General features: G+C 38.0%; 2 protein-coding genes across 4 annotated transcripts; both read left to right on the forward strand.

Annotated features, from left to right (window-relative positions):
- The first annotated feature begins 314 nt into the window (after positions 1 to 314).
- On the forward strand, positions 315 to 6,646 carry slu7 (SLU7 homolog, splicing factor). The gene is made up of 16 exons (XM_067388828.1): positions 315 to 529; positions 865 to 1,028; positions 1,193 to 1,346; positions 1,444 to 1,524; positions 2,105 to 2,269; positions 2,800 to 2,868; positions 3,041 to 3,076; positions 3,163 to 3,288; positions 3,545 to 3,642; positions 4,604 to 4,671; positions 4,769 to 4,908; positions 5,006 to 5,167; positions 5,278 to 5,382; positions 5,609 to 5,683; positions 5,773 to 5,886; positions 6,010 to 6,646. The coding sequence occupies exons 2-16, from the start codon at positions 880 to 882 to the stop codon at positions 6,187 to 6,189; spliced, it is 1,722 nt and encodes a 573-aa protein (XP_067244929.1). The 5' UTR covers positions 315 to 529; positions 865 to 879; the 3' UTR covers positions 6,190 to 6,646.
- Positions 6,647 to 6,759: 113 nt separating this feature from the next.
- c1qtnf2 (C1q and TNF related 2) lies at positions 6,760 to 10,624 on the forward strand. Of its 3 annotated transcripts, none has more exons than XM_067388844.1 (3): positions 6,760 to 6,964; positions 7,306 to 7,565; positions 9,400 to 10,624. In XM_067388844.1, coding segments are annotated over exons 1-3 (900 nt in total). In that variant the 5' UTR covers positions 6,760 to 6,962; the 3' UTR covers positions 10,038 to 10,624. The 3 variants fall into 3 exon arrangements, with proteins under 3 accessions (XP_067244945.1, XP_067244939.1, XP_067244949.1); XM_067388848.1 differs by lacking the exon at positions 6,760 to 6,964 and adding an exon at positions 7,039 to 7,072; XM_067388838.1 differs by having other exon boundaries at positions 6,760 to 7,565.
- Positions 10,625 to 11,127: the final 503 nt, after the last annotated feature.

The following is an 11,127-nucleotide window of genomic DNA, read 5'->3' on the forward strand; positions in this document are numbered from 1 at the left end:
ACAAAATATATAACACTTGCCTAGTGGTTTTTGAAAATTTTACTGCAAAAATATTACATATTGTACCTTTAACCTTGTGATTTCCTAAGTCGCTTTGGAAAAATGAATTTGCTAAATCACTACAAAACTAATACAAAACTATAATTAAGTAACATAAGCACTTCTAACATCTCTGGAGGAGAACAGCAAAGTCGTTTTCTACCCTGCTGCAGCATGAGTAATTGTGAGGAATAAAAAGTACCATCTGAAATTGAACTTCCTCAAACAGGTTTCTGGAACAACACCCACCCACGGCTCAGTTCATTAGAGACCGTGTGAGTGTCCGGCTGTAAGTTTCCATTCTTGACCACAGTGATTCTTCAGCCCAGCTGATGGCGACACTGACACTCAGAGTACATGCAGCAAGTCACAGCGAGGAAGACAGGAAGACGTCACGTCACCCGGAAGTGCGCGCAACACGCTTGTAAACAAGCGACTGATCAGGGTGTAAAATATTTATCATCGTCTGTTGAATTTCACTAGACATCAGGTAAGTTAACGACTTATTGACTTAAAGCCTGATGTGTAAGAGATACTGGCTGTCAGTTTTAAAGTTATGTTAACGTTAAATGTAAATGTAGCTGTAAATAATACACATAACGCAATCAATATTTTTTATTAAAATAACTGTCTGGTTTCTATGTAATTTTGTGCCGTTTATACAGATATCTAACTTACTCTTTATCACAGCAGATTTTGAACTTTTTTTCTTTTTAAAGATGTCTTTGTTTTTGCGTGTGTATATCACGGGGAGTGTATTTTCACATTCACTGTTTTCAGAGCTAAATGTTTTTGCGATATCGGAATATATGTCTTTATATGTAGGTGCAGCTGAAGATCATGTCGACGGAGGAGGTTAAAGTGACGGAGGGGATCGTAGATCTCGAAGAGCCAAAGAAAATGACCCGAGAAGACTGGAGGAAGAAGAAAGAGCTGGAAGAACAGAGAAAATTGGGAAATGCTCCAGCTGAAGTTGACGAGGAGGGCAAGTATGTTGAGCAGAGCGTATGGAAATAACACTTGAACAGGATGCACTGAACCATAGATAGGACTGTTGTTTTAATTAAAAAAAAAAAAAAAATTGAATGTGTTTTATTTTATTGTTGTCATATATCCTGTAACTCTTTCCCTGACCGCAGTATTTTGTTACCAGGGATATCAACCCTCATATTCCCCAGTACATCTCATCCGTGCCTTGGTACATTGACCCATCGAAGAGACCCACCCTCAAGCACCAGAGACCCCAGGAAGAAAAACAGAGTCAGTTTGCACCCATCGGAGATTGGTACAAGAGGGGTGTACAAGAAGTAAGCGCTTCCCTTACCCAAATAGACATAAGTTATAAAAGTGAATTAATGTCTAAAACTGATTCTGAAACTTTCTGATTGCTTCCCTGTCAACTAGAAATCCGTCAGCACGAAATTCAGAAAAGGAGCATGTGAAAACTGTGGTGCCATAACACATAAGAAGAAAGACTGTTTGGAGGTAAATAGGAGTTTATAATATGTATTGTGATGTTGTTTATATGTTGGTAAAGTTCATAGGCCACCTTCAGAATGGAATACAGGCTTATTACTACTGAATACTATGTATTATGTACTACTGTTCAAAAGTATTGGATCAGTAAAAGAAATCATGTTAAATTATTTAGCAAATATGCATTTAATTGATAAAAATTGACAGTATATAAATTCATAATGATGCAAAAGTATCACGGTTTACACAAAAATATTAAAGAGTTAGTTCACCCAAAAATGACAAATTAAGATATTTTTGATGACATCCGAGAGCCCTCTGACTCCTCCATAGACAACAATTTAATTACCACCTTCAAAGCCCAGAAAGGTAGTAAAAACATCATTAAAATAGTCCACGTGACTGCAGTGGTTCTTATGTTAAACTAGAAAGTTATTTTAAATTGTAGTACTGTTTTACTGTTCTTATTGGGATTTTGTTCCAATAAATGCAGCCTTGATGAATATATGAGACTTTTTTCAGAAACATAAAAACCTCTTACCAACCCCAAACTTTTGAATGGTTCAATCTTTTGAAATGTCTTTCACAGAGACCCAGAAAGGTTGGAGCAAAGTTTTCTGGAACAGGCATGGCACCAGATGAGCACCAACAGATTCAGCTCTCAATGGATTATGATGGAAAGAGGGATCGCTGGAATGGGTACGATCCTGAAGAGCACATGCGCATTGTAGAGGAATATTCAAAAGTTGATCTGGTAAGTCATGTTGTTTGAAGATTTTTGTGTATTTGTGTTTATTCGATTTTACTGATAGGCTTTTGACGCAGACTCACTGAAGTTTTATTCTCAGCAAATAATTTTGTCACATGACCACTGTCATACATTTTGTTGGAAGGGTCATGACAAATCCCCAACAGTAAAGTTCAAGTTCGGTTTATTTCTAGAGCACATTTAAAAATGACCGCAGGCCGACCAAAGTGCTATACAACAATAAAAATAAGAATACACAAATTAAGCAAAGTTAAAAACAACAACAAGGACAAAATTACATACTAAAAGCCAGTGTGATGCGTGGCTCAAAATATTAGCTTCTGACAGCATTAAGACAAACAAGTTAAGAGCCACTTAGAGACTTCACATCACGAACACAAAGAGAAGCCTGTTGGAGTTAAGTTTCTCAAGGGAAATATTTTTCTCTACCAAAGTTTGGGAACCACTGGTATAGGCCTCAATAATGCATGCCTAATTTTAAAATCCCTTCTTTCTTTCTTTTTTTTATAATATAGGCCAAGCGTACACTCAAGGCACAGAAACTCCAGGAGGAGTTAGCTTCTGGTAAACTAATGGATCAAGCTGTAAGTATTCACAATTTAATGTTTTTCCACACTCATTTTGTAACTATGCAGAAAAAAATTGCCACACAAATGACTACAGTATAGCAATAAAATATTATTATATGATTGTTATAACCTTGTATTTGATGATATTTACTACCTTTGTCTAACTAAAGTTTTAACATACTTCTAGAATTCAAGGAAGCATCTTGATGATGATGCAGCACAGGTACATGTTCAAATTAATCTTTGTACATTTAATAGAACTTAACTTGTAAAGCCTCTTCGCTCAAACTTTTTTCTCACCCTGTCCAGGATCACAGCAGTGAAGATGAGGATGAGGACAAATATGTTGATGACTTTGACATGCCCGGACAAAACTTTGACTCCAAGAGACGAATCACAGTTAGAAACCTGAGAATCCGGGAGGACATCGCTAAGGTAAAAATAACTTGAAATTTGCCGATGCATGTTAATTAATTGCATGACACTATTTGGGTTTTTTTTGGCAGCTGAACTAAAAGAAAGTCACACTTAAATGTTCCCATAAAAATGTCCCATAAGTATGATTAATAAAGAGGATTAATAGGGTTTCCTCAGCATGATTAGTAGTAGTAGCATAAGAGTACACATTAATATTATTACCACAAAGTGCTGTACCATGTTTTTCTTAACTAATGCTGTCTTTATTTTACAGTACCTCAGAAATCTGGATCCAAATTCAGCCTACTATGATCCCAAGACTCGAGCCATGAGGGAAAACCCATACTCCAACACTGGAAAGATTCCAGAAGAGTAGGTGCATTTCATATTTCCTGTTCATGCTATCAAAAGAAGTGTGCTGATGTGAATGTTAATTTGAAGTTGACTGCCCATGAACATCACTTTTTGTGTCAGGGCTTCTTATAGGAAGCTTGCAGATTGTGTACTAAGTAGGGGTGTTTCACTAACTATAGAGTTATTTAGTTTGCAACACATTGCACAACACTGAGCAAGACAAGTTGCTCTAATGGGACTATTATAAGGTTAGTTCACCCAAAAATGAAAATTGTCATTAATTACTCTTCCTCATGTTGTTTCAAACCCGTAATACCCTCGTTCATCTTCGGAACACAAATTAAAATATTTTTGATGAAATCCGAGAACTTTCTGACCGGCTTATAGACAGCAACAATGTTAAAATAGTCCATGTGACTACAGTGGTTCAACCTTAATGTTATGAAGCGACAAGTATACTTTGTGTGTGCAAAAACAAAACAAAAATAACTTTATTCAACAATTTCATCTCTTCCATGTCAGTCTCATACTCTGTTTACATTGTAAACACAGTGCAGCACTTCCGGGTTCTACGTCAAAACACCAGCTCATTATTGGCCGGCTCCTGCGTCAGCATTACACGCATATGTCGTGGTGCTCACATTAACAACATCAGCCAATACTGAGCCGGCATTCGGACTTAACACGGAAGCACTGCACTGTTTTTACTATGTGAACAGCGTAGGAGACTGATGTGAGTAATTAATGACAGAATTTTCATTTTTGGGTGAACCCCTTAAGAATTGGATTGTAAATTGCTTTGGATGAAAATAGTCTGCTAAATGCCAGAGAAGCTGATGTGTTTAACTTCCTTAATTCTAGGAAGCTAAAAAAAAATCACTAAAATATCATTATAGGTGGCGTAATGAAACATTTAAATGTGCCTGTTTCTTTAGTTGTGTCTCCTTGTGTCCTCAAACTAATGAGTTTGGTTTGGCAGGGTGGGTTATGCTGGAGACAACTTTGTGCGCTACTCTGGAGACACCATTTCCATGGCCCAGACGCAGCGTGAGTTTGTCAACTCATAAATTCCTTATTACCTGATGTTAAAAAGTACTTTCAGTGCTTGTTTGTCTAGCATTGTTTTTGTGTGTCTCTTCTGCAGTCTTTGCTTGGGAAGCGTATGAGAAGGGATCTGAAGTTCACCTCCAGGCAGATCCAACCAAGCTGGAGCTTCTCCATCAGTCCTACAAAGTCAAAAAGGACGATTTCAAAGAGAAACAGAAAGAGACTATTTTGGAAAGGGTAAAGTATAGAATCTCCTTTGTTGATAAGTGAAATAGCAAAATTTTCTCCTTCCCCTGCTCGTGTGCTGATGGCTTCATGTCGCACCTCTCTGCAGTACGGTGGGGAGGAACACTTGGACGCCCCTCCGCGAGAGCTTCTTCTGGCTCAGACAGAGGAGTATGTGGAGTATTCTCGTCACGGGGCTGTGTTGAAGGGACAGGACAAGGCTGTGGCCTGCTCCAAATACGAGGAGGACGTGCTCATTAACAACCACACAGTATGTTAGCTGGCACTACTGGAAGTGTCGCATAACTGGAGGAGCTACATAATAATGTTGGATTTTTATAATGAATGTAAAAAAAAAAAAAAATCCTTTGGCTTTTGCAGTGTATCTGGGGATCATATTGGAAAGATGGATATTGGGGTTACAAATGCTGCCACTCGATGGTGAAGCAAAGTTACTGTACCGGGGAAGCTGGCAAAAAAGTAATGGTGAGTATCTAACATAGTTCCTGTAAATGGAACCATCCATTGCAACTTGTAATACACTGGATGTGACACATGAGTTGGTAATACAGGCAACAAAATATATATATTTTTTAAATTATGAATTATGTATAAAAACATTTATTTTATTTTATTTTATTTATTATTAAATACATACTATTTGTATCATGTATCTATTTCTATACAAATCTGTTAAATCTTATTTTTTCAGAGTAATTCTTGTGTTCCATTTGAAGAGGATGTAGAGGAGGCTCAAACGAGTGAAGAACCAAAGACTCTTTTACAGGTACAATAACAGCCTTCTCCTTGTGATATGATTATAATAGAGAAATATGGCAGGAAGATGATTGTATTAAACTAAAAAAAAATTCACAGATGCACCAGGAAAAAATGAAAGACAAGAAGAAGAAGAAAAAGAGCAAGAAACACAGAGATTCTGACAGCAGTGATGAGGACGATGAAGCAAAAAAGAAAGAGAAGCTGAAGAAGGTGGGTGGGCTGTTACTTTTTAATTACACACACACACACACGCGCGCGCGTATCTTCATGTGCTAGATGCATCTGTGCTCTACGAAGCCTATTGTAAAGGAAAATAATGTCTTTTTTGTGCAGGCATTGAATGCGGAGGAGCAGAGGCTGAAGCAGGTGGCTGAACTGATGCAGGTTGATGAAAGGAAGCGGCCATACAACAGCCTAATGGAAGTCCGTGAACCCACAGAGGAGGAGATGGAAGCCTTCCGCATGAAACGTTACAGAGCCGATGACCCCATGGCCTCTTTCCTGGGGCAGTGAATGAAAACATAAATGTCTTTTGTCACCAACCACAGAGATGTCATAGTTTTAGTTATTGTAAAATCTGATATTGCTGAATCAGTGTTACACAATGTTTGTTTGTTTTTAAACTATTCATGAGAAAAGTCCTATCTTAGTAGCACATGTTAGAACCAGCAGCTTCAGTTTTGCAAATCTTTTCGCTTTGTATAAATCCGTGTTGTGTACTTTGTTTTTGGGCAAGTAGTAAATCTGATTTTTTTTTTTTTTTCCTAATAATATATGTGGTTTTCATTTTGAAAGTACATAAACTGTGTTTTATTAGTCGCTTAATTATAAAGAGCCAAATAAATAACAAATGGGTTATGTTTGGTCAATCATCCATTTTCATTTAACAAAATATGTTTCATTCTCCCTTTCCAAGGTATTTAAATGGAATCATAATAAAAATAACCTGAGCAGTAGTTGACATTAAACATTTATATTTAAACCTAAATCATGTTTGGTTTTGTTATGCTTTTATTCAACTTGCAATCCATGCCAAAGTTATTTTGCAAATAGAAGTGTTCTGAGTATTTGATGTAAAAAGGCACACTTTACATAGCTGTTTTTTTTTTTTTTGTAGCTAAAGCCATTTTTCATTGTTTTGTGGGATGAAGAAGTAAAGTACAAGAGTGATAAGTTTTCAAATGAATCCCCTCCCACAGTTTGTTGAATTACATCATTGATGAACTATCTGGCAGAACACGTCTGTGCTAAAACTGGGTGGATGCTTACAAAGTTGTGTGGAGGACATGTAAGATACAATCGTTTCACAAGTCTTGTTTATATACTGTATTTTTGATTTGGCCAGAAGGGCAGCTGGACCTTTTCTTTGCATTGCAACACAAATCTCTTTCCTCTGGTGAGGCTTTTTTCCAATGCATGCTTTAATGTTAAATTGTGTTCTTTGGTCAGTTACTTATATTTACTACCTAATTAAAACCTAAATGTTTACTAATAACTCACGTTACAACCTGCATGCATATAATGTGATTTATGGTGCTTGTTTCTGTGCACAACTCTGTATATGTATATACAGGAAATCCATGGAAATTCCCCAGAACACAAATCTGGCCCCATCTGCTCTGTTTGCAGGCACAGCTGCATCATGCATCAGTTACCGCTGGCTGTTTGCCTGCTGTCTCTGTTCTCTGTGCTGACTGTAGACTCATCCAAGAAGGGACGCAACTTCACCATCCATTCATCTCAGCTTAGTTGCAGTTTGCCAGGCCCTCAGGGTCCTCCAGGGAGTCCAGGTACAGCAGGTCCCAGCGGTAGTGTAGGCAAGATGGGGATGCCAGGTGTCGATGGCCAGGATGGCAAGGACGGTGACAGGGGAGAGAAGGGAGAGAAAGGTATGTCTATGGGAATATCCATTGCTTTAAATATAAACAATATTCAAATAAAAACCTAATTATTGTTTTATTTTTATCTGATACACAGTCATGTGAAAAAGAAAGGAAACCCTTTAAAATTATGGTTTTATGTATCGGAACATAATAAAAATCATCTGGTCTTTGGCAGGTCTTAAAATTAGGAAAATACAACCTCAAATGAACAACACCACATTACATATCACACTGTGTCATTATTTAGTTAACAAAGATAAAGCCAAAATGGAAAAGCCATGGGTGATAAACTAAGTACACCCTATGATTCAATTGCTTGTAGAGCCACTTTTAGCAGAAACAAGTAGAAGGAATCATTTTTTGTATGACATTTTCAGTCTCTTGCATCGTTCTGGAGGAATTTTGGCCCAATATTCTTTACAACGTTGCTTAATTTCTTTGAGGTTTGTAGGCATTTGTTTATTCACAGCTCTCCTAAGGTCCTGCCACAGAATTTCAGTTGGGTTGAGGTCTGGATTTTGACTGGGCCACTGCAACACCTTGATTCTTTTCTTTTTCAGCCGTTCTGTTGTAGATTTGCTGATGTTCTTGGGATCGTTGTCCTGTTGCATGACCCAATATTGGCCAAGCTTTAGCTGTAAGACAGATGGCCTCACATTTGAATACTTCGGTATACAGAGGAGTTCATGGTCGACTCAATGACTGTAAGGTGCCCAGGTCCTGTGGCTGCAAAACAATCCCAAATCATCAACCCTCCACCAGCGTGATGGACAGTTGGTATGAGGTGTTTGTGCTGATATGCCGTTTAGTTTTCGCCAATGTGCTCTGCATTATGGCCAAACATCTCCATTTTGGTCTTTTTTGTCCAAAGGACTTTGTTCCACAAATCTTATGGTTTGTTCATTTGCAACTTGGCAAACCTAAGCCTAGCTGCCATGTTCTTTTTAAAGAGAAGAGGCTTTCTCCTGGCAACCCTTCCAAACATTCCATACTTGTCCTGTCTTTTTCTAATTGTACTATCATCATTTAACATGTTAACGGAGGCCTGTAGAGTCTGAGGGTGTAGTTCTTGGGTTTTTTTATGATTTCTTTGAGTGTTCCACTGTCTGACCTTGGGGTGAATTTGCAGGGATGTCCACTCCTGGGAAGACTGGCAACTGTTTTGAATGTCTTCCACTTGTGAATAATCGTCCTCACTGTAATGGACTTTGCCATAAAAATTGCCATATAAGCCTTCTCAGACTGATGGCAGCAATAATTGCTTCTCTAAGATCATTGCTGATGTCTTTCCTCTTTGGCATTGTGTTAACACACACCTGAAGGCTCCAGACCAACAAACTGCCAAAACTTCTGCTTTTATAGAGTTGGTCACACTTGCTGATGATCAATCAATCAAGGACATTTGATTAGCAGCATTTGACTGCTACGTACCCTCTTAATACCTATGGAAGCAGTAAGGGTGTACTTAGTTTGTCACCCATAGCTTTTCCAATTTGGCCTAATTTTTGTTAAATATGACATGGTGTAATATGTCACATGTTTATGTTCATCTGAGGTTTATTTACCTTATTTTAAGACCTGCCAAGGACCAGATGAAGTCCTGTTACATAAAACTGTAGAATTCAATAGTGTGTCCTTTCTTTTGTCCTTTCTTATATTATTTTTTATTTATATTAATTTTATCTGTAGTATCTGTAGCTCAAGGTCACTTTAAAAACATATTTAAGTATAAATATGAAATCACATTTGGATAAAAAAACAAAAAAACAATGAAGATCTATTGGGTATTGTTTCAGATTAGGTGATAAAAGATTTGTGAATATTTATTCTCAAATGTCAGGTGAACAAGGTCGTCCTGGTAACCCTGGAAAATATGGACAACAAGGACTCCCAGGACTTGTTGGTAAGGCAGGGCCAAGAGGCCTAAAAGGGGTACGTGGGGCACCTGGTGTGTCTGGAGTCGCTGGGATTAAAGGAGAGATGGGAGATATGGGGGAAACTGGTGCCCTCGGGGGCTGTGACTGTGGAACAGAGGCACGATCAGCTTTCTCGGTAGCAGTAACCAAGAGCTATCCCAAGGAACGCACGCCCATTCGCTTTAACCGGATATTAATGAACGAGGGTGGCCATTACAATGTCACCAGTGGCAAGTTTAACTGTGTGATTCCTGGTGTGTATTACTTCACATATGACATCACTTTGGCTAACAAACACCTGGCAATTGGGCTTGTTCACAATGGCCAGTACAAGATCAGAACATTTGACGCTAACACAGGAAACTACGATGTGGCCTCAGGATCAACAATACTCAGACTACAAAAAGGAGATCAGGTCTGGCTTCAGATCTTCTATTCAGAACAAAATGGACTGTTTTTTGATCCATTCTGGACTGACAGTCTTTTCACAGGATTTCTCATTTTTGCTGATCAGGTGGCTGCAAATGAGGCGAACATAACAACCACTTCTGGATCATCCTGACTTGAAAAAACTATTTGTCTCATATACATTTTTTAAAATGGCCCCGAATAATCCAGTGTTTACAGATCCACCACATCAGCATTAAGGCAAAATGAGGGACAAAGACTAATTAATGATTAATGAAGTATTAACAAACATGAGTTGTAAAGACCTAAATCTATTCCTTTGTATTATGGAAAGCTATTTTCTTACTACAAGTATTTTGACACCATGACCCTAATCTTAGGCCCCTAAAAATCAAAACAACCTTTCAACTCAGAGGACTTTTAGCCACGTTGTAACTCTATGATGTTAGGCACACATGACCTTTGATCTTCTAAAAGCTGGTCCTGTTAATGATTGTATTTTACTTTCTATTGTTTATTTACTATTCAAGTCTAATCATGTATTCCACTATGGTTCAAAGGTTTAGTATGACCTTGTCTTATTGGAACACACTGGAGATTTGAGAAACCCTCCTTTTGAAGTGTTATTTTGTCTGAAAATAGCAGCCAACCATTCTGCTGTCATTATCTAATCATTATAGACTACTCTGCTGACATAAACATTGCAGTAACTGAGCCTACAGTCACTAGAGTGATCATTAAAGAGTTAGTTCACCCAACAATGAAAATTCTGTAATTTATTACTTGCCCTCGTGTCGTTCCACACCCATAAGACCTTCATTAATCTTCGGAACACAAATTAAGATATTTTAGTTGAAATCCAATGGCAACGTGAGGCCTGCATAGGGAGCAATGACATTTCATCTCTCAAGATCCATTAATGTACTAAAAACATATTTAAATCGGTTCATGTGAGTACAGTGGCTCAATATTAATATTATAAAGCAACGAGAACATTTTTTGGCGCGCCAAAAAAACAAAATAACAACTTATTTAGTGATGGCCGATTTCAAAACACGGAGCATAATAAATCAGTGTATCGAATCTGCTGGTCGGAGCGCCAAAGTCACGTGATTTCAGCAGTTTTGCGGGTTTGACCTGCGATCCGAATCATGATTTGATACACTGATTCATAATGCTCCGATGCTTCCTGAAGCAGTGTTTTGAAATCGGCCATCACTAAATAAGTCGTTATTTTGTGCTTT

This window comes from Chanodichthys erythropterus, chromosome 1 (assembly GCF_024489055.1).
Source record: "Chanodichthys erythropterus isolate Z2021 chromosome 1, ASM2448905v1, whole genome shotgun sequence".
Classification (NCBI taxonomy): Eukaryota; Metazoa; Chordata; class Actinopteri; order Cypriniformes; family Xenocyprididae; genus Chanodichthys; species Chanodichthys erythropterus.

Coding starts and splice junctions, on each gene's coding strand:
- slu7 (XM_067388828.1), top strand. CDS start 880: ATGTCGACGGAGGAGGTTAAAGTGACGGAGGGGATCGTAGATCTCGAA. Junction 1,029..1,192: donor GAAGTTGACGAGGAGGGCAA/GTATGTTGAGCA, acceptor TTTTGTTACCAG/GGATATCAACCCTCATATTC. Junction 5,383..5,608: donor AAGCTGGCAAAAAAGTAATG/GTGAGTATCTAA, acceptor TTATTTTTTCAG/AGTAATTCTTGTGTTCCATT.
- c1qtnf2 (XM_067388838.1), top strand. CDS start 7,238: ATGTATATACAGGAAATCCATGGAAATTCCCCAGAACACAAATCTGGC. Junction 7,566..9,399: donor GGGAGAGAAGGGAGAGAAAG/GTATGTCTATGG, acceptor CTCAAATGTCAG/GTGAACAAGGTCGTCCTGGT.